At 42.8% G+C, this 27,733-nt stretch overlaps 1 protein-coding gene across 4 annotated transcripts in view; it reads left to right on the forward strand.

Moving 5' to 3' along the window:
* Positions 1-27,733, forward strand: part of SLC8A1 (solute carrier family 8 member A1) — a 290,502-nt gene that overhangs the window by 252,688 nt on the left and 10,081 nt on the right. For all 4 annotated transcript variants that reach the window (XM_056853928.1, XM_056853930.1, XM_056853932.1 and 1 more), the window contains 3 exons: positions 4,972-5,102; positions 9,071-9,170; positions 26,257-26,532. In XM_056853928.1, the coding sequence (XP_056709906.1) occupies positions 4,972-5,102; positions 9,071-9,170; positions 26,257-26,532 (507 nt within the window). The remainder of the gene's footprint in view (positions 1-4,971; positions 5,103-9,070; positions 9,171-26,256; positions 26,533-27,733) is intronic.

A 27,733-nucleotide genomic window follows, 5' to 3' on the forward strand; every position in this document is an offset into this window, starting at 1 on the left:
CTGCCAGTGAGGGGGAGCTCACCACCTCCCTAGGCAGCTGATTCCATTGCTGAACTACTCTCACTGTAAAAAAACAAAAACAAAAAAGAAACCTCCTAATATCCAGCTGGTATCTTTCCGCCTGTAATTTATACCCATTATTGTGAATCCTAACCTCTATTGCCAACAGGAACAGCTCCCTGCCCTCCGCTAAGTGACAGCCTTTCGAGTACTTAAAGAGAGCAATCAACCTCCTCTTTCCAGACAAAACATTCCCAAATCCTTCAGCCTTTCTCCGGGCTTGGTCTCCAGGCCTCTGCTCATCCTCATCACTCTCTTCTGCACCTGCTCCATGTTGTTTTTCCAACTTGTTCCTTTAGAAGTCACAATGAAAAACTAGAAAGGATCATTATTTTGGCCTTTTTAAACATAGGCTTACATTCACACATCATGAATAAACGGAGGTTTGTTAGTGACAAGCATGAACCTAGCTTGCTGATATTGTGCGCTTTCTCATTCCTTCCTTTGTGTGCAACAGAAACAAAGGTTATGAATCTAGCTTTCTGTCAGACTCATGTATTCCCTCTTCCCCTTGTGGAGCACAACAGTTCTAGGTTTTCAGAACAGTTCTAGGTTTTCAGAAATTCTCAGTCTAACTCTAATTTGTGCAGATGCCTGCAAATTTAGGCACCCACATTGGGCTGTATTCAGTTCAGTGAGTTCCACACTGCCCAAACCAGTTTGAGCCCTGTAGTGCAAGCAAGGACCTTCAATCTGATAGCAGCAAATAGTCTTGGCTGTAATCCCAAGATGTCTTTACTTTGAATTATACTTTTATCCCTGAGGCAAAATCCAGTCCCTCCATCTCAGGTTCCCACTGCCTTTTCCCTGGTGTCATGTCATCTTCTGTTCTGCCTTAACCACTTTGGCACAATATAAAATATTAAAATGTTCCCCCCACATATATAAGGCTCTGCAACTACTAAGCCTGATGACCTGTGTTCAGTCATCCTCCTTGACCTTTTCCCTAAAGGCTCAGCCTGTCTGTTGTATTTTTGCATCCACCCCATACTGTATGCTTTAGTTCAGCCATTGCTTTCTGCACTTGCCTGGACAGCTATGCCTTGTCTTCTGGACCTGCTCTTTCTTTGCTTTTTCCTTTGCCCCTGGGATTCCTTGTGCATTTCTTGGTCTCCTTTGCCTACCTATAGAATCAGCTCCTCCATACCTTTGTCACTCCTGTACGGTATACACATGTATTCTCATGGTGGTTCTGGAGAAAGTATCTCCTTTGATTTTGCAGTTGTATTAGCAATGTGGCCCCTCTGCAAAGCACTTCCCTATGCAGTCACCCAGAGTCACCTATTGGTAATGCCAGCCATCTCTACTCAACCTCACTTGCATCTCCTTTGCAATCTCTCCCTCTTAGGCATCTGGCACATACACTTCCAGCAACAACAACAAAAATCATGTTGTTTCCGCCCACCCTCCCCTCCATCATCATTGTCTTGGGCAGCGTTCAAATTAACAAATTACTTCCCATTGTTTTTACACACCAATCAAGTAGCATTAGCAACTTCCACGTTCACTTCTTCTTCCAAAGAACAAAAGGGAAACGAGAGGAGGAAAGGAAAAGAAAATTCAGGGGGCTGGCAAAGAGCAAAGAATTAAATCCCTTTCTAGCAAGAGAAGCTCTGCTGCTTCAGACATGAATAGTGTTGCCAGATGTCCCTTTTTAAAAGGGGGGAAATTGTGTTGTTCTTTAAAGAGTTCTTCAGAAGAGTAGAGATCCACAAAATGTAAGAGGCAGTTCCTTATAGCTAAGGTTTAGAGCGCTCTCCTGGAGCTCAAAACATACAGTTGGATCCAATAAACCACAAATGGGGCAAGTTCACAAAAGGCACTGGTGTCCTTCCTCTCTGCATCTCTCCTGGGAAAGCTTCTCCAAAGGATCAGGTGAATCCTCAGCAATGACATGGCATGCATCACAAGAGGCTGCAGTGAGAAAGGGGGACCAACACAGATACCACTTCCTATGTTGTGTGAACTCTCGTCGCATTTTGCGCAAGAGCTGGTGCAAGAGAGTGGAGGAGAAATTCATGCTAATTTCCCTGCACCCTATCATGCACCACCCTAGGGAGAAGCAGTGAACTGGGAAGGGCAAGGCAGCAAAGACCCTCTCTGTTAATTCACTTTGTTTGCATTTGGTCGGATGTAACCCGGAGTTGTCACATTTTCATATTTAGAACTGGCAATTAAAGCCGTTTGAAGACACTGGGGTATTGAAAAGTCCTTGTCAGAATGTCTTGTGCTAAAATAAACAAGCTCAAAGTTATAGGGTGAAAATAAACTCCCCAATGGTTGCTGGTTAGGAAAAAAAAAAACATCCTGGGTAATGGCTGTAGCCATTTACGGAACCAGGTTTCTGGTATCTAGTTAGGGCTCTGCTTATCATGTTTACAGAGCCAACAGATAACTAGCTTACCACAAGGTTAAATTTTGAGGTCAAACTCGTAAAAGGAAGATTATGAATCTTGGTCTGTCTATAAAATGCAAATTGCAGATTCTCATAGCCTTGTTTTGCTTCAGCTTTGTGCTATGAAGGGATAGGGGTTAATTCTTCAAGCTCCTCTTGGTTTTACTATTCAAAATGATATTGAATAGTGAAACTGAGTGGAGCCTGAAGGATTAACTCCTCCTCCCCATCTCTTTCCTGCACAAGCCTGAGACAAATTGAGGCTGGACTCACTTGTAATTTGCACATTATAGACATACCAAATTGTGTGAGGTTTGTCACATCTGTTTGAACCCAGTTCCTCCAAGCTCGCCTCCACATAATGTGTGAAATGATCCTAAGTTAGGGCAGTTATAGAGATTGTCAAGTCATCAACCCACACCCATTCAAATTATCACTCTCACAAATCATAGAGAATCTTTGCAGGCAGGGAATTCATATTAGTAACCTTGATGGTAACAATAAAAGAAACATCTGTGATAAAGAATATCAATTAACAAAACATCTTCACAAAACTGGTGCCAAAAAAGATGTTAATTGGCATAACCTGCGCACTAGGCTGACAGTAGAAGTCATCAGTTGTCAAAACAACTATGCAAAACTGACAGGTGAAAGGGGAAAATGTAAGATGAACCACAGTATGCTTCTCAGTAACTTTTAACAAATGCACATTTAGACTCTAATGTGGAGTCACTGGTGGGATACAAGGACTACCTGATTACTGAATATATCGGTATTTTATTAAGTGTGATGGGTGCATATATGTAAATTTTTGGCATGTAGTCCTTTAAGATATTTGGGACTGGCAGCTATTAAACAAGGTGGATCTTCCCACCCTTCATACCACATTTTGCACTTGGTTGCCTGTAATGTGGGTACAAAACATAGTACATGAAATTACTCACACAGGTTACCCCCTTGTTCATCCTGGAGCTGTTTCTTTGTGACTTCTACAAAAGCCACACAATCATTGGTTCACAAACTGCTTTTTCTGCAGTCCTCCTATTTTAACAAAGAGGGCTATTTTGCTTTTTGAGAACTTCAACCAAGTGGGAGGAATCCAAAGGGGTATGAGGCCAAGGAGGGCCAAACCCTGTCCATACAAAATACTTCCCTCCCAGCAGCTCCCCTTCTCAATAGCATTCCTCCCAACTGAGGTCACTTCTAGTGCTTGAGCTTAGCCTAGGAGAAAAGCACCTGAGGGACAGGCTGCAGGGAAGCAAGTGGCAAGCCGGAAGAGAGGTTCCTGCCTCCTGTGCAAGTCCTTTTTGCCGTTCAGATTGGACTTGAACACACACACCCTTGCCATGTGATTAGGACAGATCCATGTTTAAACATACAGATTTGCCTCTGCTTGGCTCTGAACATAAAAAGTCCTTGCAAACATGTCTCATACAGATATATTTTCCAAGCAGGTGTGGATTGCCTGCAGTTTTCTGTTGAGGGATATTTCACATATTACATAGCAGTCAAAATGGGTTTGTTACTGAGTACACACTCAGCAAAGAGCTATCACCAATCATTACACCTGTTTTCAATTATTTGCTGCATTCTTAGGTATACGCTTGAGGGGGGGCAATCAGGAGCACAACTACAAAACCATAATGTATGAATAGTTCCATATTCATCGATTCTTGTAGGCTATCCGGGCTGTGTGACCGTGGTCTTGGTATTTTCTTTCCTGACGTTTCGCCCGCAGCTGTGGCAGGCATCTTCAGAGGAGTAACACTGAAGGACAGTGTCTCTATATTGTTCCATATTGTCTTTTTTGTTTTATTGTAACTTTTTTCTTTTTTCTGTATTAATATGTAAAATAAATAAATATAACTTGGGGGGAAATAGCAAACTTGGGTTGGGAAGGGGCCGTGGCTCAGTGGTAGAGCATCTGCTTGGCATGCAGGTCCCAGGTTCAATCCCCGGCATCTTCAGTTAAAGGGACTAGGCAAGTAGGTGATGTGAAAGACCCCTGCCTGAGACCCTGGAGAGCAGCTGCCAGTCTGAGCAGACAATACTGACTTTGATGGACCAAGGGTCTGATTCAGTATAAGGAAGCTTCATGTGTTCATGTGTCTTTGTGTAAGAGGTGAAATGAACCTGGAAGTCCCATGTCTAGGTAACTGTCTCTCCATTTCATTGAGTTTGGCTGCAGCGGCAGACATGCCAAAGCAGAGCCATAAGTGCAGCTTAGGTCTAACGAGACTAGAGTGGGGATGGGAAGCAATCCCTTGAAGTGCAGCAGCATTATGAGCCAGCGATCTCATTTGCAAGCAGCCAGTCTGCAGCGGCAATTCTCACCATGCCGGCACATGCCCCTGCATTCATGGCCGGTTTGTCTTCTGTAACAGTTGTCTGCCCACCTTTTGCCATTGCAGCAGGGCATATTTGGATCCAAAGAGTAAACCCACAGCTCCATTTGACAGAAGGTGGCTGCAGAAATGGGGGAGCCCGGCTCAAAGTCTTGTGTGCTTCTTTTGCAGAAGAGAATGATGAGACGCAGCCACTGACGAGCAAGGAGGAGGAGGAGCGTCGCATCGCAGAAATGGGGCGCCCAATTCTGGGAGAGCATACAAAGCTAGAAGTCATTATTGAAGAGTCCTATGAGTTCAAGGTACAGTTTGGGACCACCATGGGCCTAATCCAAGAAATTATTGAATGAAATCGATGCAAGAAATGGTGGCCCAAGAACAGGACTGTGTGTTCTCTGTGCTACTAAAATAAAGTATAACCAGAATTCTCCATCAAGAGAAGTTGGATTAAGAAATGTGCATATGTTACACCGATCTGCATAATTTGCTTTTTTCTAATGGGCAGCCCATTCCTGAGCCTTTCGGTTCCCTGGCCTCCAAAAGGCTGCAAAAAGCCTTTTTAAATTTAAAAAAAATGAAAAAATGGGGCATTTTTCCCCATTGCAAACAGCAAGGCTGTGCCAGGAAAAACCTGGTGCAGCAACACTGTTCCTGGAGGGGGCATTCCCAGCCTTGAGGGGCTGTGGAAGCTGACTATCATCAGCTCCTCCCCCAGGATACCCCCCCCGGCCCTGCTGGTGCCACATGTCTCTTACGAGATTTACATCCTGGGAGACTGAGCTGACGGAACTGCCCCGGCTGCCCGTGTAAGTGCCTCTTATCACAAAATAAGAGGCACTTACGCTGGCGGTGGGGTCACGCCATCTCCTAACCCCAATCACCCCCAACCTTAGGAATGAGCCCTTAGTGTGAAATGTTAACAGTTCTGCATTTTTTTTCTGTTTCTATTTATTTATATTTCTACTTGTTATTTGAACTCTCCATCATCACCAAATTACACACACATACCATGGGAAATATGTCTAGCATTTGAGATTTCACTAGGCATTCTATTGAGGTGGGGACTAGAAGCTTCTAGGGGGAAGTTAAATAAAACCTAAGCTTCTAAGGTGAGAATTCTGCACTAGACCCCGCACTCTGTTCCTGTCCTGTACTTGTGCTGACTCACAGCATTCAAACAACCCTGCCCAAGAGCACATTGTAATCATGCACCGAGAACTGCTAGCTTGTTATATCAGCTTTTGAAATGGAGAGCTGACTTATTGAGAAGCTAAAAATTTAATTAATTCATCAAAAGCCATAATAAAGGAATTATAACCTGAAGTTGAGAGAGGATCCTTAGGGTAACAACTTTAAGACAGCATTGTTAAAGGGAGAAAGCATTATTAAAAACAAATCTATGCTCATTCAGATAATATGCATAAATTATTCTGATGGCAAACTGTGCTTCCTTGCCTCATATGTAATGTAGATTTTCTTGGGGCAGAATTTGAAATGATTTTTGCACAGAGTATGCACAGACTAGACTGAAATGCTAAAGTTAATTCCACTTTTATGTTACCAATTACATGGATTTATTTGCAGCTCCTGAATATTATATTATGCCGTGTTCTTTTACGTTATGTTTTTCATGATACTTGTTGATTAGTGATACTTGTGTAGTGAGTGATTATATTTTGGTTACATTTGGAAGCCACCTCCAGAGCCAAATTCGATGATTATGAAACTTAAAAAGAAGAACATCATCTCAGGAAAATCAGATGTGAAAACTTTGCCTTGCTTTCTGGTCTCCATTGAATGGCTAAGAATTACTGCTAGCACTAACTCCATTTTTACAGTGCCAGTTAGGAGGAAACTAAGGAAAATCCATGATTGGATTTCCTAATAAATATTTTTTCTCTACTTCAAAGCAGCTGCTGATTTGACTGCAGATGCAATGGCAGAGGTGAAAAATCGGAAGCTTCCCCCTCTTGTTTTCCCTGTCTAAACCCTCGTCCACTGCTCCAAAATTGTTTCAGTGAAACACTGAAAAATATAGACACCTGTATAGTGCTTGTGTTATGGATAACAGCTTCATAGGCAATTTAGATCAGGGAACCAGTGCAGTGTGGACAGGGTTCAAAGCATCACTTTCTCAATCAAATTAACAGGCCCATGTGGCTGTGTTGAGTAAATTGCTCACAGTTTCACTTGAAAACTCCATATACATTTCATATTGACTTTACTTTCTATCTTTGGAACATTATGGGAAAGCAGAGTGTCACTGCTACGGTGCCTCCTGAGAACATCTTTCAGAGAGCTCACTCATTCTCCCTACCCCAATCAATGACTTCATAGCAACCATGCATGTGGGATGTTTACAGCAAAAGCCAAGCACATTCTGCAGTTGCTACATATCTAGATGGGTGAAAATGCTCTAAAAATAAAGATGGTTGAATCGCACGTTGCATTGCCCAGAGACACACTTCAGGTACCAAGGTCCTGGTTTGTACAGTACCTAAATAAACTATGTTGGTGATTTCAATCAAGTCAAGTCCGTTACATGGGGGGTATGGATTATATAGCATATTTAGTGTACATGTCACTTTTAGGGGTGTGCACCAATTTTTTTCTGGTGTTTTTTTGGATTCAGGTTTAATAGACACAAAAATTTTTGGAAAACATTGAAAAAGCCGAATCCTCATATTGATATATGGTGGTGTTGTTTTTTGGCTTTTTTAATATCTGAAAAAAACTGGGTCTATTAAACCCTATGGGAAATTTTTGTGGGGCTCTGGGGGAGCCGTTTTTAAGGTAGAGTCACCAAATTAGCAACATAGCTTCAAGTGACTCACCTTAGAAGAACCCCCAAGTTTGGTAAAGATTGGGTCAGGGTGTCCAATTTTATGGGCCCCCAAAGATGGTGCCCCATCCATTCTCCATTGTTTACAATGGAGAAAAAAATGGGTCCCCGTAAAATTGGATCCCTTGACCTAATCTTCACCTGCATTTTTTCTCCATTGGGGGGCCCATGAAATTGGACTCCCTGACCCAATCTTCACCTAACTCAGGGGTTTGTGTAAGCAAAGTCACCAGCAGCTATGCTGCAAATTTGGTGCCTCTATCTTAAAAAACAGTCCCCCAAGAGCCCCACAAAGATTTCCCATTGATATAACATTTAGCTATTTCAGAGCTGAGAATCATAGAGAGAGAAAAATCCCTTTATAAGGAGACTATTGGTAAATCTTTGTGAAGCTCTGAGGGGGGCATTTTTTGAGGTAGAGGCACCAAACCACTTGGGGGGTTCTTTTAAGGAGAGTCATCTGAGCAAATGTGGTGCTTCTACCTCAAAACATAGCCTCCCCAGAGCCCTGCAAAGATTCCCCTAGGGTAAAATGCCCCTGAAAAAGCTGGGGGGAAATCACCTTTTCGGGCTTGCCTTTTGGACTCCATTAAAATGGGGGCTCTTTTTTTTTCAGCTGAAAAAAAAAGCCAAAATAAGCTGAAACAGCATATCTGAATGCACACCTCTAGTCACTTTAACAGAAGAATGTTACCAAAAGACACATCTCTGACCTAAGGAGATCACAATCTAAATTTTGCCAACAGAGATGGGGTGGAAAGACAAAGGTAACAAAGACACAGGGTCAAAGACCAAGGTAGCAGGGGAAATTGTCTAAAAAATTGTGGGTGTCATGAAATGTAAACACTTCCAAATATCACAAGCACTCTAGTATCTGGTTTCCTCTCATTTATTAAAAAATGTATCCACTGCAAAATGAAAATCCAGTGGAGACCAGCTCTTTTCCATGGCCAGAGCAAACCAGACTCTTTGGGACTTTGTTCCATGTCATGGTGACTGATGTGTCACTCTTTTTATAACCTAACAGCAAATGTTTTGAAATACTTTGTATGTGTGTAAAGTGCCGCCAAGTTGAGCCAACTTATGGCAACCCAGTAGGGTTTTCAGTTTTTCAATTTCAATTTCAATACCTTTATTGGCATACCAGAGAATTTGACAATCACAAAGATTTTGCTGCATTAACATTTCCGCCCTGAGCCAGCTTGCTGGGGAGGGCTAGTTATAAGTCTAAATAAATAAATAAATAAATTTCTCATCTTTTAAAGCCAAAAATAATTTAAAATGTGTGCATTCAGCCGCTTTTGAGGTTGACTGTAACGTTCTGAAGCCAGCCACCTTCTCCCAGAATGTCGCTTCCTGTCCCTAAACCAGAGTCTCTGATGTGACAATGTGCTTAGTTTTCCTGTGCTTTTGTCTCTCCATCTGCAGAACACTGTGGACAAGCTCATTAAGAAGACAAACCTCGCTCTTGTGGTCGGAACGAACAGCTGGAGAGAACAGTTCATTGAAGCTATCACCGTCAGTGCCGGTACGTTTCTGTATCTACACGTGCTGTGAATCATGAGGAGAATTGTCTGCAACAACGTTCCTCTATGAAGAAAATCCCCCCTCTTTTTAAAGTTTTCCTATTCTTCTGCAAACCTAAGAGGTCCCCCAAATTTGTAGAAGAATCACCTTTGTCTTTTCATGGCCTTCATCAACGGATTTAAGTATCCACAGCCGGGCCATGTTGAGAATTAGATATATTGATTGCAGCTTGACATACTGTCTGAATGGAGACAATATGTGTAAACTTAAATCAATTCTGCAGGGCCTATAAGACTGAGTTGTTCCACCGGACATATGGTTGAGGGCAGCAACGGTTTCTATTCAGTTTACCTCCCATCTCTTCCTTCCCCCCTCTTTTTCTTCTGTTGCTGGAAATGTGTATTAATTGTTTTTTCTGTATGCTGGGCGGATTAGTGTTACCGTTTACTAGTTAAGGGCGCTGTTGAATTTTAATTGATGTTGTCATTTTAGATTATATATTGTATTGGTTTTAAATTGTACAATGATATTGTAAGCTGCTCTGAGCCCCACCTGGTCAGGAAAGGGCGGCCTAAAAATTGAATTATTATTATCATCATCATCAATGTCTCCAGCCAAAAAAACACCAAAGCGAATCAGCCTGTGCATAAAATTGAATACACATGGACACACATGAAGCTGCCGTATATTGAATCACACTGTCGGTTCATCAAGGTCAGGTCTCCTCAAACTGGCAGCTGCTCTCCAGGGTCTCAGGCAGAGGTCTTTCTCATCACCTACTGCCTGGTTGTTTTTTTACTGGAGATGCTGGGGATTGAACTTGAGACCTTCTGAATGCAAAGCAGATGCTTTCCCATTGAGCCATAGCCCCTCCCCACAGTGAATCCTACACTCCACAGTGTATAATTACTTTTCATCAAGTGGAAACAGTAACAAATTAATGGTGTTCATATTTCTTGCAAAATGTGCATGTTGTTAATAGTTTTCATAATATCTCCTTTCTCTGTTTAGCTAAGAACAGAAATACACATTTAATGTAGTTCCATGGTCCTTTCAACCAACTTTTCTTTTTGCAGAGAGCACCCTTTGATGTTGCAGTTGAAAGGGAGAGACTGGTAAGGGAGGGGGGAATATGTAACTCTTTCCCCTAGCCACATCTTTTTACTGAAAATATCTCTCCTTGTCAACCGTCTCTTTATAGTTTTAGTGCAGAAAAATTGGAGTGTCCGTATTTATTTCCCATCAGGGTCAAAAGTCATTTGCAGGGGGGCAGTTTTCAATGAGGAAAATTGGATAAGGATTAAATAGCCCCTGTTCCCTTTCTGTTTTTTAAAAAATCGATTAAGGGCCAGTTCACACATTACAAATTCCTCATGGCAACCACAAAAACTTTGTACCATACATGTGCTGGATGCATGTGGGCCTGATTTAGATCATGAATACATATTCCCACTCCAATTTCCTGACCTAAAACTTCAAATCATAGAATCATAGAGTTGGAAGGGACCACCAGGGTCATCTAGTCCAAGCCCCTGCACAATGCAGGAAATTCACAACTACCTCCCCCCCCCCCACAGTTCCAGTGACCAGAGGATGGCCAAGATGCCTTCCCTCTCATCACCTGCCTAAGGGAAGTGGCTATTTGCTCTGTTGTAATGTCTCCCCAGGGCCATTTCAGATCAGGGAAAGGGTACCGGGGAGGGGAGAGTTAATCCCTTTCCACATGCACACTTCAGTCACATTCAAATCAGGCCTCATGCATGTGGGAAGCACTGTATACCCAGCACTCATGTGAGTCAACGTCGTTGTGGCACCTGTGACAACTTTGTAATGGGTGCATCAGCCCTAAAAGGATATCCTGGATCCATAAGGCAAGATTTATTTCTGCCATAAATCACTGAGCTGAGATTATTTGGAGGGGGGGGTTGCACTTAGTAAATGGGATACATTATAAGACTGAAAGAAGTTTGTGTAGGATGGGTGGAGAAAGGAAGGTATTGGCTGTTTGTAATGGGAGTAGGCACTATAGCACCATCGTTCTTGAAATGTAGGATGCAGCTCTGTAAACAGCGCTTAACGAAGCCTTACCCCAAATCTGTTCTCAGTGCACAAGATTGTTCCTGGAACATGTGTAGCAAGAATGTAGCCTTGGTGGGATCAGAACACACCCCACATAGTGCAAGGGCGCCCACTGAAGGCATTTTGCCCAAGAGCCTTCAGAAACCTGGAGCCAGCCCTGGTGTACTGGACTAACAGGAACTTTCATGTAGCGTCTTTCTTTAATTTATTTCTTGCAATACACTAGTAGTTTTCTCATGCCACACATACTGAAAATTAGTGTACTACAGAATTCCACATAGTCACTAGGGATTCCGCAAGCCTCTTCCTTCTTCCCCCTAGTCCTCCTCCCGTCAAAGTTCCTCTTCTCCCTGGTAGCGGAATCCCCTTGGGGCAGTTTGCCACGTTCCTGGAGGCTGCATTCTTGCAATTCCAGAAGTGGCAAACTAAAAGAATAGCTCAGTGCTCACTGGACTGTGGAGATAAGTGAGTGATAAATCATACGACATCATTTTATCTTCTGTCACTTTTCCAGTGTTCATTCCAAAAGCAGCCAAGTGCAAAGACAAAGTGAGTGTCAAAAACTTTCCCAGGGAAGTATTTGGGAGTCTATAACAACCTCCTTCCTTGTTAGCGACATCTGCCTTTTGCATTTGAGGTCTGTGATTTTTTTCCCCTGCCTGGATTGCATCTGGGGGGCAAAAGAGAACTCCATTTATTTTAACTAGGCTCTGCCTGACCTGCGACCAGTAAACAAGGGAAAGGGCAGATCTTATCTCTAATCCTATAGTGCTTTTAAGTCACTTAGTTGTTCACTGCATCCGGACTGTATATCCGCTCTCCGATATTTCTCAGGCTCTTCCCTGCCCCTTAATGCTGTTGAGAATTGAGTATGTCTGAAGGAAGCTTTCCCTTCCTGAAATTAGGTCTGCTCTTGAGCCTTCACAGATGAAGGGCAGAAAATGAGGCTGCTGCAAGTATCAGATGTTCTCTTGACTCCCTCGTGGGTTTCTTCAATTAAAGGCTGGAATTGTGAGCGTGAAAAGCATGTGTTTGAATGTACTTATTTGCCACAGCTTGAGGGGGAAAAAACAGTTTAACAAATTGTCAGCACAACAAGGCAAACTGAAGAATCATTTTTTGGGGCCTCCAGTTGACCTTTTTCGCGCTGCCATATTGTGGATCTCGTTTCCTCAACCTTCTCTCAGGCCCAAACCACACTGAACATGTAATGCAGGTAAGAGATGATGTCCCTAAGTGTTTGGGGTTTTTCTGTTTGAAAAGATACAGTAGTCCTGAAGAGGACTATTCCAAAGCCTTGGGAGGCCCCTGGCCACCACTTCCCCACTCCAGATCCCCTCCCAAAGGAGCTTTTCTTCCTGCATTGTTTCAAAGGAGTGAAATGTAGTTTGGCCCTCAGTCTCCCTGTTGAGGACCTATCTGAGGGAAATGCCTGTGGGCTGGCTCCTGCAAGTTTTTCTAATTACTCTCTCCAAATTCCCTTCTTCCATGTTGCCTTTTTCCATAATGATCTCAATTCCCAGTATTGCCTGTTCAGTGGTGAAAAGTGGACCCCTGTTCCCTCTTTTGTCGCCTCATAGCATGTTTGGAAATGAGAGTGGTGCTGCACATTAATGATATCTCCACCTCTCATCTTTAAGCATAGCTCACCCAGCCCTTCTGGAAAAGTAAAAGCTCCAATGACATGAATCCTTCCTTCTGGCCAAGGGGATACAGCTATGAGTTTGATATATTGAGCCATCCTTTTCCTGAGAGGGCAGGGAAAGAAAGAGGTGTCGCCAGTGCTATAATTCTCTCCAGCCTTTTTTGCCTGTGGGACCATTAGACTTTTAAACATCCAGAACTGGAAGTTACTCAAACGAACCTTCACAACACATGTCCAGACTCTTAGGCTATAATAAACTATTGGCCCCATCCAGCTGGACTGCAGTTCACTTTATAGATATTAAACAGATTTAGTAGCTCTAAAGGACAATCTAATTCTATGGGCTGATTGGGACTTCTCAGCGGCTGTTGATATTGTTATTCGCCATGTCATATAAGATAATTTAGGACCTAAATGATCTTATATGACATGGCAAATAACAATATCAACAGCCGCTGAGAAGTCCCAATCAGCCCATAGAATTAGATTGTCCTTCAGAGTTACTGGAGATCTGGTATGGTTGGTGGGGTGCTTTTAGGGTGGTTCCACTTCTTTCTAGCTAGGCAGTCCCAAGAAGTCAGGGTTTTTTCAAGTTTTTCAAGCTTTCAAGTTCAAGGATCTCTTTAAAGTTTCAAGTATTTTGTATACTTCCTTTCTTCCTATACCAGACAATAAATGACAATATATCAAAAGCTGCAATGGGGCCTCTAGCTTGGTGGTAGCATATTTGCATGATAAGCTCATAGTTTCAATCCCTAGGAGTCTCTGTTAGTAGAGCTTGGAAAGACCCCCTAGTACAGATAGAGCAACAGCCTGGAAGGCAGCTTTGTCCATTCAGAACTGTAATATTGTAGATCTTCATTCTGATCTATGCCACGCTAACCTTTGCTCCCTTCCCCTTTTTCAGTTCTTATACTTTGTCCTCTTTGCATAAGATGTACTTCTCAATGCCAGAGTTCATTACCTACTTACCGAAGAAGTATAAAAAGCCAATTCAGCTGATCCAAAAAGTTCAGTATGGAATATAGCATAGGTCACAAAGACAGCCAGTGTGGTGCTGTGGTTAAAGTGTTGGACCAGGATCTTGTAAACCCAGGTTCAAGCACATTCAAAGTAAAATTAATGCAGCCCCGGGTATAGCTGAGCCGGAGACTGCACTCTGCCCAAGATCTTCCTGAAATGTTCATTAGTCCCTGTTGTTCACAGCTCCACAATGAGTGTGTGTGGTCCAGCAAAACTGGGTTGTATGTCACTGGATCGTGCTTGCAGAGTTTTGTAAAGAGAGACCTTAAAAGAGGAAATGGGGTTTTTCTAATCTTGTAAAAGTCACTTACTTGGACATTTTTCATAGATGACTGGAGCCCTGGAGAAATGACTGTATCTCACCGCTTTCTTTGTGCCACAATGACAGCTGAAAGAATATGAGCTAATAGTGTTCCTTTCTTTCAGAGCAATAAGTATGTGTCAGAAAGACAACTATTTAATGTGCCCTTTATCTGGTCTTTTGTTAAATATGGTTTAAATGATCTTGATAAAGTTTGTCGTTTTCTTTTTAAGGCAGACAGTGAGCCTTTCAGTTTCGAACAGACCAATCCTAAGCAGAGCTACAGCCTTCTCAGTCCATTGAAGTCAATGCACTTAGAAGAGAGTAATTCTGCTTAGGACTGCAGTATAAGGCTGTTTCCTTACAGGATGTTTGCCTTGGGTTTAATGTTGTTAGGAAGAGGGGTTTTCTCCCTTTCCCCCACAGCATCAGGGTGCATTCATGTTCTCCTGGGAGTTTCCTGGTTTTTCTCCAATCTTTCTCAAACCAGCTTTACTGTAAAATTTTGGGAAGGATCACAGCAAAGACTGGGAGGCTGCCACGTGAGTGGGAACATTCAGGTTTTGTCAGTCTCACCCACACAGCAGCCATTTTCCTTCCCCCTTTCCATGTGGTAGACATTTCCGTCTCCTGACACCAGTTTTTTTCTTCTTTTTTTAATTAGCAAATAAGTATTGTTCTATCAATATAGGGTTATAACAAACTGTATAATTTTCTGTGAGTTTCAAGCATTACATTTTTTCAAAAGTAAGCCTGTAGCCCTTTTCATTGAGAAGATATGTCTTTCCTCATTGCCATGGCGCTGTATTAGCAGCCACAGCAGCCACAGGGAAACTACTCAAGCCTGTCCCCATTTGAAAAGCTCCTTACCTCTCTGAGTTTTCCAAATGAAAGCAGCCAATTTTACACAGTGAAGAAAGTTGCCTCCCCTGCCCCAGCCATTAGAAAAATAAGATGGTTTCCCCTTGTTTCAAAGCAGAGCCAACCTGTGGTTGCAAATATCTTTTGTGGCATAATCATCTTGGTCATTCAGATCCCTCCATATGTTTGCTGTTATAAAAAATGTAAAATAGCTGAGCATTTTAGGACCAACAAAGTCAAAAAATGTCCATGTATAATATTTGTAATAATTTAGAGAAAATGCATGTGTTACATATCTAGTTTAGATACTTTTCTGTTTGATGTAACGGCATAAACTGACATCTGTCATAGAAACAGCTGAAGCCAGTGAAATGAATAGATGAATGCATTTGTCCAGACCATAGGTCAGTGGTCCCCAGCGTGGTCCTTGTGGGTGGCATGACACTCACCAATGCCTTTCATGGTGTCTGCCAGCAGTTTTTGGAAAGTGGGTGGGGCCAGATGGGGCTTTTGCCCAGCAAGAATTCTGATTGGCCACAGGAAATTGGATTAGCTGTGCAGATTTTCAAAAATGTTGCTTTGGCAGGAGCTGCCACCACAACACAAGGATCTTCACTGCGGCAGCCATTTTGTAGCTGGCTTCACCTCCTGTGGCAGCCATTTTGTGACAGCATGTGTCCACCATGCTGTGTCAGAATTCCAAAGGTGCCCACAGGCTAAAAAAGGTTGTGGAGTCCTGCCACAGGTTATACCATATTTGCAGATTGCATAAAAAGCATAAAAACCAAACACAGAAGAACCACAGAATATGACTTTCTCATAGAAATAGTCGTCCATATTTGTATTTAAATATATTTGCAGCATTTTTGCAGGCACAAATGAAAAGACACCACCTTCATCAGTTAATAACAATTTGGTTTTTATTGGTTTGACCAACAGATCCTTCTCAAGAGTAACCTTTTCACTGTAATAATTCAAGCCAGTTGGCAATAGTGATCAAAATGGCATCAAATTTAATTTAGATGTAAGTGGGAAAGTGACTGGGAAATCTCATACAATTACCTTTGACTTTAAAAGAGGGAACTTCTCTAAAATGAGAAAACTGGTAAAGAGGAAGCTGAAAGGATCAGTTAAGAGGGTTAAATCTCTTGAAAAGGCTTGGGGGTTACTCAAGTCCACATATCTAGAGGCTCAGCTAGCTTGTATACCGCAGGTGAGGAAAGGTAGTAATAAGTCCAAGAGGTCACCACCATGGCTAACGGGTAAGGTGAAGGAAGCAATTAGAGAAAAAAAGTCTTCCTTCAGAGACTGGAAGGTTTGCCCAAACGAGGCGAACAGAAGCAAACACAAACTTGCACAAAGGAAATGCAAGCAGATAATTAGAGATGCAAAAAAAGATTTTGGGGGACTTATTGCTTTTACATGTCAGTGGAGCTGCACTGCAGCTGATATGTGGCTTTCCCCTCCCCAATGCTGCTGCGACATTTAAAGAGCTTGAACCACGTCGGCAGGGCCAGTCCCATAGTTTCTTCCTGCCTGATTGTCACACCCAGTCCCAGATATAACATAATCACAGTGGACATAGAAACTAAGGGCCAAACTAGACACAATGGCATTCTTGTGGCTGCCATGACCATGCTGTTGCCATTTTAAAATGCCACAAGGTCTTGATCCTGATCAGGTATGCTGCACAGTGGTGTTGTCTCCCCCTCCCCCATCGCACATTTTCAAGCGCTGAAACAGCTGCAGGGAGTGTACTTGTTTTGGTGCTTGACAAATCGGGGGGAGACAACAGCACCTTACCCTGCCACATTGTGGGTCTGATCAGGATCATTCCCTCACAGTATTTTAAAATCACTTCAAAATGGCACCAGTACCCTTGTGGCGGGCCATCACATCTAGTTTGGCGCAAAGCATTTTCTGCAGAACTTGAGGTGGGGAGGAGGGCTCCAAGTTATCTGAGAAGTTTCCTAAGGCATCAGAATTTCTAAAAATCAGGAAATAATAGGAATAAGGTGATGAACAGGAAATAGGTGATGAAAATAAAATTAACTATTTAATCTCAAAAATAACTATATATACATCTATCAGTTATTCATTGCAATAGCTAAATATCTTTACAGCTGAGTGTTCCTTTATGATGCATGTGTTCATTGCTTTCACAACTGACATTTTACTGCATACTGAAGAACCCTGCTGGATTCGATCAAGGGTCCATCTAGCCTCGTATCTCATTTCCAGCAGTGGCTAACCAAATAATCCCAGGAAGGGCACAACCAGTGCATGAAATGAAACAGGCCCCACCTATCATTGGTCCCCAGCATTCAGGTATACTGCCTCTGAACTTGAAAGTTTAATTTAGTTAACATGACTAATAGCCATTAGCCCATCCTTTATGAATTTGTCTAATCGCTTTTTAAAGCCATCTAATCCTAGTAGTCATCACTGCATTTTGTTGCAGTGAATTCCATAGGTTAATTATGCCTTGTATGGAGAAACACTTTATTTTAGCTGTCCTGAAACAACTGCCAGCCTATTTCATTGGGTCATCCCAAATTCTAGTCTTATGAAAGGTTGGGTGGGGAGTCTCCTTTCCACACGATTCAGATTTTTAAATTGTAGGTGATTGACTCCTTATTCTACCTTACAGGAGGAGCACACCTGACTGAAAGCACACCTGACTGAAAGCACCTACCTTATGCCCCACTCCAACAAATTAGTGGGAACACAAACTTGAAATGTAAGGGCAAGCTTGTCACAATCAGCCCAGGAATTCTCTCTAAGAGGCCATGATAGATTTGGTTGTGCATCTTACCTCATTAATTGCAATCCTGTGCTTTTCCATCACTGTGTAGTGAAGCTCTCATGCTTGAAGGGTGTTTGCTGGGGCTGGCTTTACTGGTTCAATGATTTGGAATGCTTCTCCTGAGATGAGAGAGTCGTTCTATCAGTGCCACCTTGGACGTCAGTGTTAGTGGGCCCTGGGGCTTCATTAGAAATGTCAGCATTAGAAATGTCGGGAATCTACTGAGGCTGGTTGTCAACTGTTCATAGATTTGCTGCCACAAGCAGGATCACTTGCTGGTCTCTTTTGCGGCAGATGTTGCTCTGCTTCCTTGGTCTTCATGGGGCGAAAACACATGGTCGCTTTAGCCTCCTTTATTCCCTGTTTCAGCCAGGATTCAGCCAGGATCGAATGCATGCATTTCGCCGAACGTGTGTTCGATCCTGACTGAATCCTGGCTGAAACGGAATAAAGGAGGCTAAAGTGACCATGCGTTTTCGCCCATGGTCTCCAGCCTATCTTCTGTCACACCAATACTTGGATTAACGTTTCTTAAGAAACGTTAAGATGAGGAGAGAACAGGAGAACCAGAGTGGTGTAGTGGTTAAGAGCAGTGGTTTGGAGCGGTGGACTCTAATCTGGAGAACTGGGTTTGATTCCCCACTCCTTCACATGAGCAGGGGATGCTAATCTGGTGAACCGGGTTTGTTTTCCCACTCCTCCACATAAAGCCAGCTGGGTTACCTTGGGCTAGTCACTGTTCTCTTAGAGCTCTCTCAGCCCCACCTACTTCACAGGGTGTCTGTTGTGGGGAGGGGAAAGGGAAGGCGATTGTAAACGGGTTTGATTCTTCCTTAAATGGTAGAGAAAGTCAGCATATAAAAACCAACTCTTCTTCGTCTTCTTCTTTTATTATTCTTCAACCAGCTCCATCAGTGTACACTGTGCTTCACACAGTTTTAGAAGCAATATAAATAAACAATATAAACAATAATATATAAAACCACCTGGTCCCTGTCTCCACTGAGCATACAGTAAATGTTGATGACAGAGAGAAGACAATAGAAATAAAGAAAAATAGTGAGGCTGGGAGTGAAAGACAGGGATGGCAAGGAATGAAGAAGAGTTTTGTGTAGTTTGGGTTGACTGTGGCTGGGAATGATAATTAAAGGGTTAGGCCCAAGGACAAGAAAGTAATAGGCATACGCAATAAAAATTAAAACTGGGTTCGTTGCTGCAAATCAGAGTTAAAAGTGAATCCTGCATATAAAGATGTTGAAGTCTGCAGATATGTAGATGTTGAAGTCTGTGGATGTGTACCTATCTGGGCCTAGGTTGTGCCCTCGGGCCGCCAGTTGAAGGACCAATGGAGCAGAGCAACATCTGCAGTGAAAAAGACCAATGGGCGAGCTGAGAATTCAATTGCCACCTCTCGGGAAGCCTGTGAACAGTTCACAGAACCAGCTCTAGCATATTTACACCTCCGTCTGTTCCAGGAGCCTCCTGTTTATCTATTTTCCCCTTTGACTGGCTGAGATGTTAGTTTAATGGAGTTGGAGGCAGCTTTCAATTTTCAGAGTGGAAATGACTAACAAAATTAGAATACGCTGTATTACATTTCTACAACTGGGACTTTCCTAAACTTTTTTTTTTCTTTATAAAAACGTATTTACTGAAGCTCTTGGCTTTTCCAGAAGGCCCTTATTCTAAACATATGCTCTTTGAAGCTGCTGAAGCTTATTCAAGCACACGATTCTGCTTTCACCCACACAAAAGATAAACTCTGTCCATAATTTATGTATTTATTGACTTCATTTATACCCTGCCCTTCTCCCCAATGAGGGCCCAAAGCAGCTTATGTCATTTCCCTCAATTTTATTCTCACAACAACCCTTTTGAGGAAGGTTAGGCTAGGAGTGTGTGACTGACCCATGATCACTCAGCAAGCTTCCATGGCAGGCTGGGGATTCAAGCCGGGGTCTCCAAGATTCTAGTCTGACATTCTAACTACTATACCACACTGCCTATCATAATAGTTTTCTACTTTCTTCAGAGTGGTAAGCTGCAGTACTGCAGTCCAAGCTCTGCTCACAACCTGAGTTCGATCCCAACGGAAGTTGGTTTCAGGTAGCCGGCTCAAGGTTGACTCAGCCTTCCATTCTTCCGAGGTCGGTAAAATGAGTACCCAGCTTGCTGGGGGTAAAGGGAAGATGACTGGGGAAGGCACTGGCAAACCACCCCGCAAACAAAGTCTGCCTAGGAAACGTTGGGATGTGACATCTCCCCATGGGTCAGGAATGACCCGGTGCTTGCGCTGGGGACCTTTACCTTTTTACCTATAGTCTTAAAATATGAACAATGCAGAAAAGTAGGGTCAACTGGCAATTCTATGAATCAGGAGAAATAAACATGTTCTTTATAAATGTTTCATGGTTCCACAAGTTAACTTAACATCTATCATTTTGTAAATGTGATCACAAATATGACACTCACACCTTCTTCATGTTTCAGCATTTTAATGGGGGATTAGTAGCATATTGTTCTATTATGGCTGATGGCACTTTTCAAATCAACTTAAAACATCCCTACTGAAATCTTGAAATCCATAAACAAAGTGGAAGCAACTAGATGGGAAGGAGTGATAGAACAGTCAGAAGGGGGAAATGCTGTAAAATGCAATTCCACCCAAATACAAAATGTTTGTAGAATTATAGACTTATAGAGGAGAGAATTCCAAAGGCCTGCAAACACCTATAGCAAGGCAAGGAACAAATTATTATAGCTACAGCCTCCCTAATGGGTGCCTTGATCTAAACGAAAAAGAACCCTACAGTTAAACCACTTGATCGTGTGATCTGCGCACATGCATAGCGGTATAGGTGTAGTTTTCACAACTGTTGACAAGCTGTGACATATTCTCAGTGAAGCTTTTCTCACCATCTGCTCAAAAATTAGGGATCTACTTGACAGCAGTTCACATTGACTTTTCTCTAATGGGTCTGAGTTGGTATTTGAAAGCAGACCTCTCTCAGTAGTTCATCTAAGGGTTATAAATTTTGGTGATTTGGGTCAGGGTTACTGGGACCTGACCCACAGGGAAAGAAGTTTTTAAAATCCACAGGGGGCTAATTCAGTTTGAGAGGATGGCATAGGGGAAGGAGGGGCTCCTGACTTCCCTCCTGTGCTGTTTTCCTGAACCAAAATGACCCCCAGGGAGGAATAATTTTTCACACTGTTGGAGGAGCACGTACAGCCCCTCTTAGAATCATAGAGTTGGAAGGGACCACCAGGGTCATCTAGTCCAACCCCCTGCACAATGCAGGCAATTCCGAACTACCTCCCCCTCACACACCCTACCTTCACCCCTACAGAAATGCCACTTACCCACTTCCAGTCGCGGGAAAATCTAGTGTCATGATGTCATTTCTGGGCAAAAATCCCCCAGATCTTAATGGTAAAGACTATAGAGATTGAGGATTCCTAGAGCATCACCATAATGTGATAATTTCATTTCTGGGTTTTTGGCCAGAAATGATATCACAGTACCATTTCCACCTCTTTGTCCAACTGGACCCTCCCTCTAGTTGTCATCTAGCAATACTGCCGTGTGGCACAGAAACTAGCAATAATGTTCTTGTTTTGTAACGGCCTTTTTGGATTATTTGGATGCTGATTTTAGTGTTTGGGGGTTTTATCTCTTGCTCTTTGTTTTTATTATTTCTATTTATAATAGTTTTAAACTGATAAGGGCTGTTTAACTTTATTTTTAATTAGATAGTTAATTAATGTTTGCTTCCTGATAATCTTGTGCTCTGCCTTGGTGGATCTTTGGCATGTTATTTCATTTGGAACGAGCTGACTTACAGCAGACCTGGTTCAATGGTGATTAAAATGAGCACCAGCCTACCTGGCACCAATCCTCTTCATATAAGGGTCTTTTGCATTTATGGCTTCCTCAGCATCTCCTTGTGCTGGGGACCTCACTTCAAAGGAATGAGGGTTATGCTCCATAATGTATTCACCCATTTGTGGCAACTTCTTAAGGCCCAGGCAGTCATTGAACTAAGGCTTGGCACTGAACTGTCAATACAGTAAATTATTCCTTGTGGCATGTTTTTGATTCTCCTAATGGATTTTTGTTGTCTTGGTTCTTCGTCTCTCCCCATAAAGCACTTTGGGAGAATTTAACATGAAAAGGCTTCCAAGCAGAGCTGGGAGGGCGACTCAATTCATTAGAGCAAAGGTTGTGTTAATGTCGGTTTAAAAAAAAAGTACTTTAAACCATAATGCTTTAAAACCTTTCAAAGCATTTGAAAGAAGCTCTTACCCACAGTGCACTCTCTGATCTCAGGACATGCATCTCATAATCCTGGAATGTATGGACCTCAGAAAATTTGAAACTATGCTAGCAGTTTAGCACCATAATACATAAGGGTAGTGCAATGTGCTGTGCCATGTGGTATTTCTTCTCTTAACACTTGCCTTGCTTATTAACCCTTATGTGGGTAACTTCTTATTAGTTATTAAGGAGAGAACCAAGATGCAAATGTGCACTGCCAGACAGGGCCACAGCCGCAAGAAAATCTATTGCCTTCAAACTTGCAGAGATATTGAGGGAACCATACAGGGCGTATCTTACTTATCTCCTGAGTAAGAAGTAAACTTTTTATTCGCTTGCAGTTATCTAATCAATTACAGAAAGGCTCTGGCATGATTGACAAACAATGGAAACAATAATATCCAGCTCTGTCTCCCTTTGTTCTTTAGACAATGTAAATGAAAGAGGCAGAATTTTTATGCTTCCTTGCTATGCAGATTAAAACAGTAATTTCATTTCGGGAGCATGTGGCCCCAATACTACATCAATTACAATGGCTACCAATCCACTTCTGAGCCCAATTCAAGATGTTGATTTTTACCTTTAAAGGTCTACATGGCTTGGGACCAGGGTATCTGAAGGACCTATATGTTCCTACCCAGGAAGTAAGATCGCAGGGAGAGGCCCCACTATCTGTCCTGTCAATCAAAGAAGCTTGTTTGGTGTGTACACAAGAGAGGGCCTTTTCAGTGGCAGCCCCATGATTATGGAACAACTTCCCCAGAGAGGCTTACCTGGCCTCCGTACTGTTGATCTTTAGCAGGCAGTTGAAATCAGGTTTATTTAGGGCCATATTTGATTAAGTTACTAGCCTAAATTGTGATCTTAAATTTTGGTTTTTATGTGTTATATGTATTCTGTTTTGTGTATTTTATCTATATTGTAAGTCACCTTGAGGTCTGTAAGGAAGGTGGCTAATAAATGTTTTAAATAAATAAATAAATTTCAGGTTGTCATGGCTGCACTGCATTACCTTCCAGACTGGCAAAGGTGGACATTGCTTCACTTGGCTAGATAACAAATTGGAGGGCAGATGAACTTATTTTCCTAGCTTGAGAACAAACCGTCTTATTAATATTATCAACTTTATATTTTAATATAGTGTGATTATGCAATAAATTTAATGACTGACTTAAACCTATTAGAGAGATATTTAGGAAAATGCATTTGTACATTAGCATTAACACATGGCTGAGGAAGTCGGTGGGAGAGACTTGGCAAGTGGGGGAATGCTTAACCCTTCCTGTGCCTACTGGCTGGCTGCAACAAGGGTGGGCAGAGCAATCCTGTGGGGCACTTGCGCCATGGCGGCTAGCTGTGGCGTAACTATGGCACTGCTAGACTGCTCCCTAAAGAGTTTGGTTACACAACGCTGGCAGGAAAAAGTGTCAGTGGCTGGCTTTCAGTGGCTGCAACTGTGTCAGCATCCCCAGCAACCACACTGTGGCATTCCTTGGAGGTGTTGCAGCAAGGCAGCACGGTCATGGCGGACAACTCAGCCAGAACTAATCAGGAGTGATGGTATCACTTTACTCTGCTCTGGTTAGACCTCACCTAGAGTATTGTGTTCAGTTTTGGGCACCGCAATTTAAGAAAGATGTAGACAAGCTGGAACGGGTCCAGAGGAGGGCAACAAAGTTGGTGAGGGGTTTGGAGAGCAAGTCCTATGAGGAAAGGTTGAAGGAGCTGTGTATGTTTAGCCTGAAGAGGAGAAGACTGAGAGGGGATATGATAACCATCTTCAAGTACTTGAAGGGCTGTCATATAGAGGATGGTGCCGAGTTGTTTTCTGTTGCTCCAGAAGGTCGGACCAGAACCAACAGGTTGAAATTAAATCAAAAGAGTTTCCGTCTAGGCATTAGGAAGAATTTTCTAACAGAGCAGTTCCTCCGTGGAACAGGCTTCCTTGGGAGGTGGTAAGCTCTCCTTCCCTGGAGGTTTTTAAGAAGAGGCTAGGTGGCCATCAGTCAGCAATGCTGATTCTATAACCTTAGGCAGATCATGAGAGGGAGGGCACCTTGGCCATCTTCTGGGCATGGAGTAGGTGTCACTGGGGGTGTGTGGGGGAGGTAGTTGTGAATTTCCTGCATTATGCAGGGGGTTGGACTTGATGACCCTGGTGGTCCCTTCCAACTCTATGATTCTAGGTTCCACCCAGCACTGAGCCCAGTGCCCATCAGAGCCCACAACTGCTGCCTTGGGCACTGGCTGTCCCGGTGCCCCCCTCGGACACCACTGTAGATTTTCCCGCGACAGCGTCCTCACTTTGAGAGTCACCTGCAGAGGGAAGGGCCGGAGTCATGAAGTGACAGGGGTTGGGAAGGGTTGAGGGGGCGGCGAGACCCCACACACTCACCACACAATACTTCGATGCCACACCCGCCCGCTACCACGGGTGGGATCACTGCCCACATAATGGCCTTGGCTCCAGGCAAACGGTCACTGCCTGCTCGAAAGGGACATCCTGGGCAATGAGGGCATGCACACATTTCCTAGCAGGGCCAAAAGAACCGTTCCACCGCTTCAGGTTGGACAAGTCTATCTGCGTAGCATGTCCCAGGGCAGAGACCCACTGTGCTACCATGCGGCAGAAGGCACAGCGTTGTGCGGTGGCAGAGAAGCTAGTTCTGGCAGCCGCTTGGGTTAAGCTCCCATAAACAATAAACAAATAATATTATGGGCCTGATACCAATATTGGTTTTTCTATAATAAGAAGACATGAGAACAAACTATCAGAGATTAGTTTTGATAATGGAGATATGCAGGAGAAGAAGTATTTACGTCATATGTATTTCACAAAAGGCCCATGACTTTCTGTACAGGTGACTCTGATTACAAGAGAACACCAAACGGTATTATTCTTTCATCCCTTTAAAAGGGATCATTGCTTTCCTGAGAAAATGTGGCAGCCGCATAACAAGGACACCTGAATGCTTCAGGCTTTAACAGATGTCCAGTGCTCTTTGGTTCCTCGCTTTTGTAAGATTACATCAGATTGAACTCCACAGTGCATCAAGAACTAAAATTGCATCCACTGAGGAGACAAAAAGTTCTGCCCCCAAACCTTGATCACTGAAGACTTCTTCCAAATTGGTATTGGTAATGGAGAAAAAACAGATGGTCTTGTGGGGAAGGAATTGAAACTTGTGGAGTAGGGAGCAATAGAGCTGCTCTGATAGGCCACAACTTCAGAGGATAGGAGGCTCGGATAGCAAAGGATAGCAGCACAACCATGCTCTGATGCATCATTATCAGTTTGAAATGGTTGTGTGTTTCACATTTGTGTAAAAAATTACCTTGTTCAATTGTTGTAGCTTATTAACTGGCCTATTTCTTTTATTATTATTATTATTATTATTATTATTATTATTATTTATGATATTGTGTGCCAGTTACATATTTACTTGCTTAAGATGAATTGAATCTTTGGGGTGTTGGCTGCACATTCTTTCAGATGAATGAATCTTTGTTGATTTCTTGTATGTAATTTTTGTACACATGTAAACGTGATATCTAATTGTCAGCTAATATTAGCTTATAAATTGTATTTCTTCTCATTTTTAAGCTTAAAGCGTTGTCCTTTCTCATTGATAGAGCCCATGTGCTGCTTATTGTTGTAACCTCCAGGTGGTGGCTGGAGCTCTCCTGGGATTACAACTGATCTCCAGGCAAAAAAGATCAGTTCCCTTGGAGAAAATGGCCCCTTTGGAAGTATAATGCCCTTCTGTGGCATTATACGCTGCTGATGACTCTCCCTCCCCAAACGCTGCCCTCTTGAGGTTCCACCCCCAAAATCTCCAGGTATTTCCCAACTCAGACCTGGCAACCCTACTCATTTAGCCTATGGTTGTCTATTCCAACTGGTACTATCTCTCCAAGATTTCACACAAGACTTTCCCCAGGTGGTTGTGTGCACCAGCTCTAGGTGGCTAGAAATAAAAGGCAGTTTTCCACTGCTCTCTGTCTCTCCCTCTCTCTCTCATTCACTCACTTTCTGGTACTGTTCATTTTCCAGGTGAGGATGATGACGATGATGAATGTGGGGAAGAGAAGCTGCCCTCCTGCTTTGATTATGTGATGCACTTTCTGACCGTCTTCTGGAAAGTCCTTTTTGCCTTTGTCCCCCCAACGGACTACTGGAACGGTTGGGCTTGCTTTGTTGTATCTATCTTAATGATCGGTCTCCTGACAGCGTTCATTGGGGACTTGGCATCCCATTTTGGCTGCACCATTGGCCTGAAGGATTCAGTAACTGCAGTTGTATTTGTTGCACTGGGAACTTCCGTGCCAGGTAAAAAAAGTACTAATAAAATGTTCGCAATGTTTTAATTCCCTGCCAATATTTTGCATGTCATCCTACTATAAGGATCCCTGGAGACCTGGCAACAATCCAGGATTCTCCATCTGGACTGTGGGTTTGTGCAGTTTGTAAGGTTTAGTTAACAATCCTCAAAACAGTTCCTTTAAAATCGATTGGACTTCTCCAGAGTAAGCAGGCTGTTTACTGCAGCTTTAGGCTGCACACCTTAATCCATTTATTCCCAAATAGCCTTACTTAAACCAGAAGGATTCCTCTGTATGTGGCTCAAAGACTGCTTCTCACACGTGGATGCTATGACCTTGAGGACTACATTTCATTTGCATTGCTACTTTCTTACAGCAGTGATTTAGGATTTCTCCGCACTGTCAGAAAGGATCCATTCTCACCATCTAAGGTCTTCAGGCTGCCCCATTTACAGCCCCCCTGGATTCCATCCTTATGAAAGGTCTCACAGACTTGCATACAAATAGATAGTTCCGATAAAACTTAGTCAGTTTTAATTAAGATCAGTTTTAATGCATCGCAGAGGGGAAAATGGAATGGATTTTGCACATTTTTGCACCAGTTTATATCTTGCTGGCAATGCACAAGTAAGCTTTCATTTGCATTTAGAGGAACCAAATGATCAGAGAACAATGACAATGATTAGTATGGAACCTGGGGGTGCTGTTGATAAAGAACTACAGAATACAACAATATGATCTGAAATATGTGGTATCAGGTATAGTCACTGGATTTACTCTAGATTATGTTGGCTGGGACTGTCCATCGCACTATATATGCTTCATGTTGCCCTTCTGTATAAATCTCTCTTGTTTTTGTCTGTTTGGTATAATCCACCAGGAAGCTCTTCTGTATTAAATGGGATATTTATCTCAAGATGACTTTCATCCGCCAGCCATACATTGCCGTCCATTACATTTAAGGGAATAACAGTTCAGGTCCTCCTCAGTTTTCCAGTATAAAAAGTCCCTGGGCTTGGTGGCTGTGGATCTTCAGCTTAGTTCGGAGGCCACTAGTGGTGCCTAATGCACTCCAGGTTGGTCATTGAGAACAGAAGCAATAAAGAAAAATACTGACGGTTCCCACATTTCTTTGAAATTTCCCCTGCATGCTGAAAAAGGCAGCCTTCTAGTTTTTTTAATCTAAACTGAAATGCAAATCAAATTCA

The sequence above is a fragment of the Euleptes europaea genome, chromosome 7, assembly GCF_029931775.1.
Source record: "Euleptes europaea isolate rEulEur1 chromosome 7, rEulEur1.hap1, whole genome shotgun sequence".
NCBI lineage: Eukaryota > Metazoa > Chordata > Lepidosauria > Squamata > Sphaerodactylidae > Euleptes > Euleptes europaea.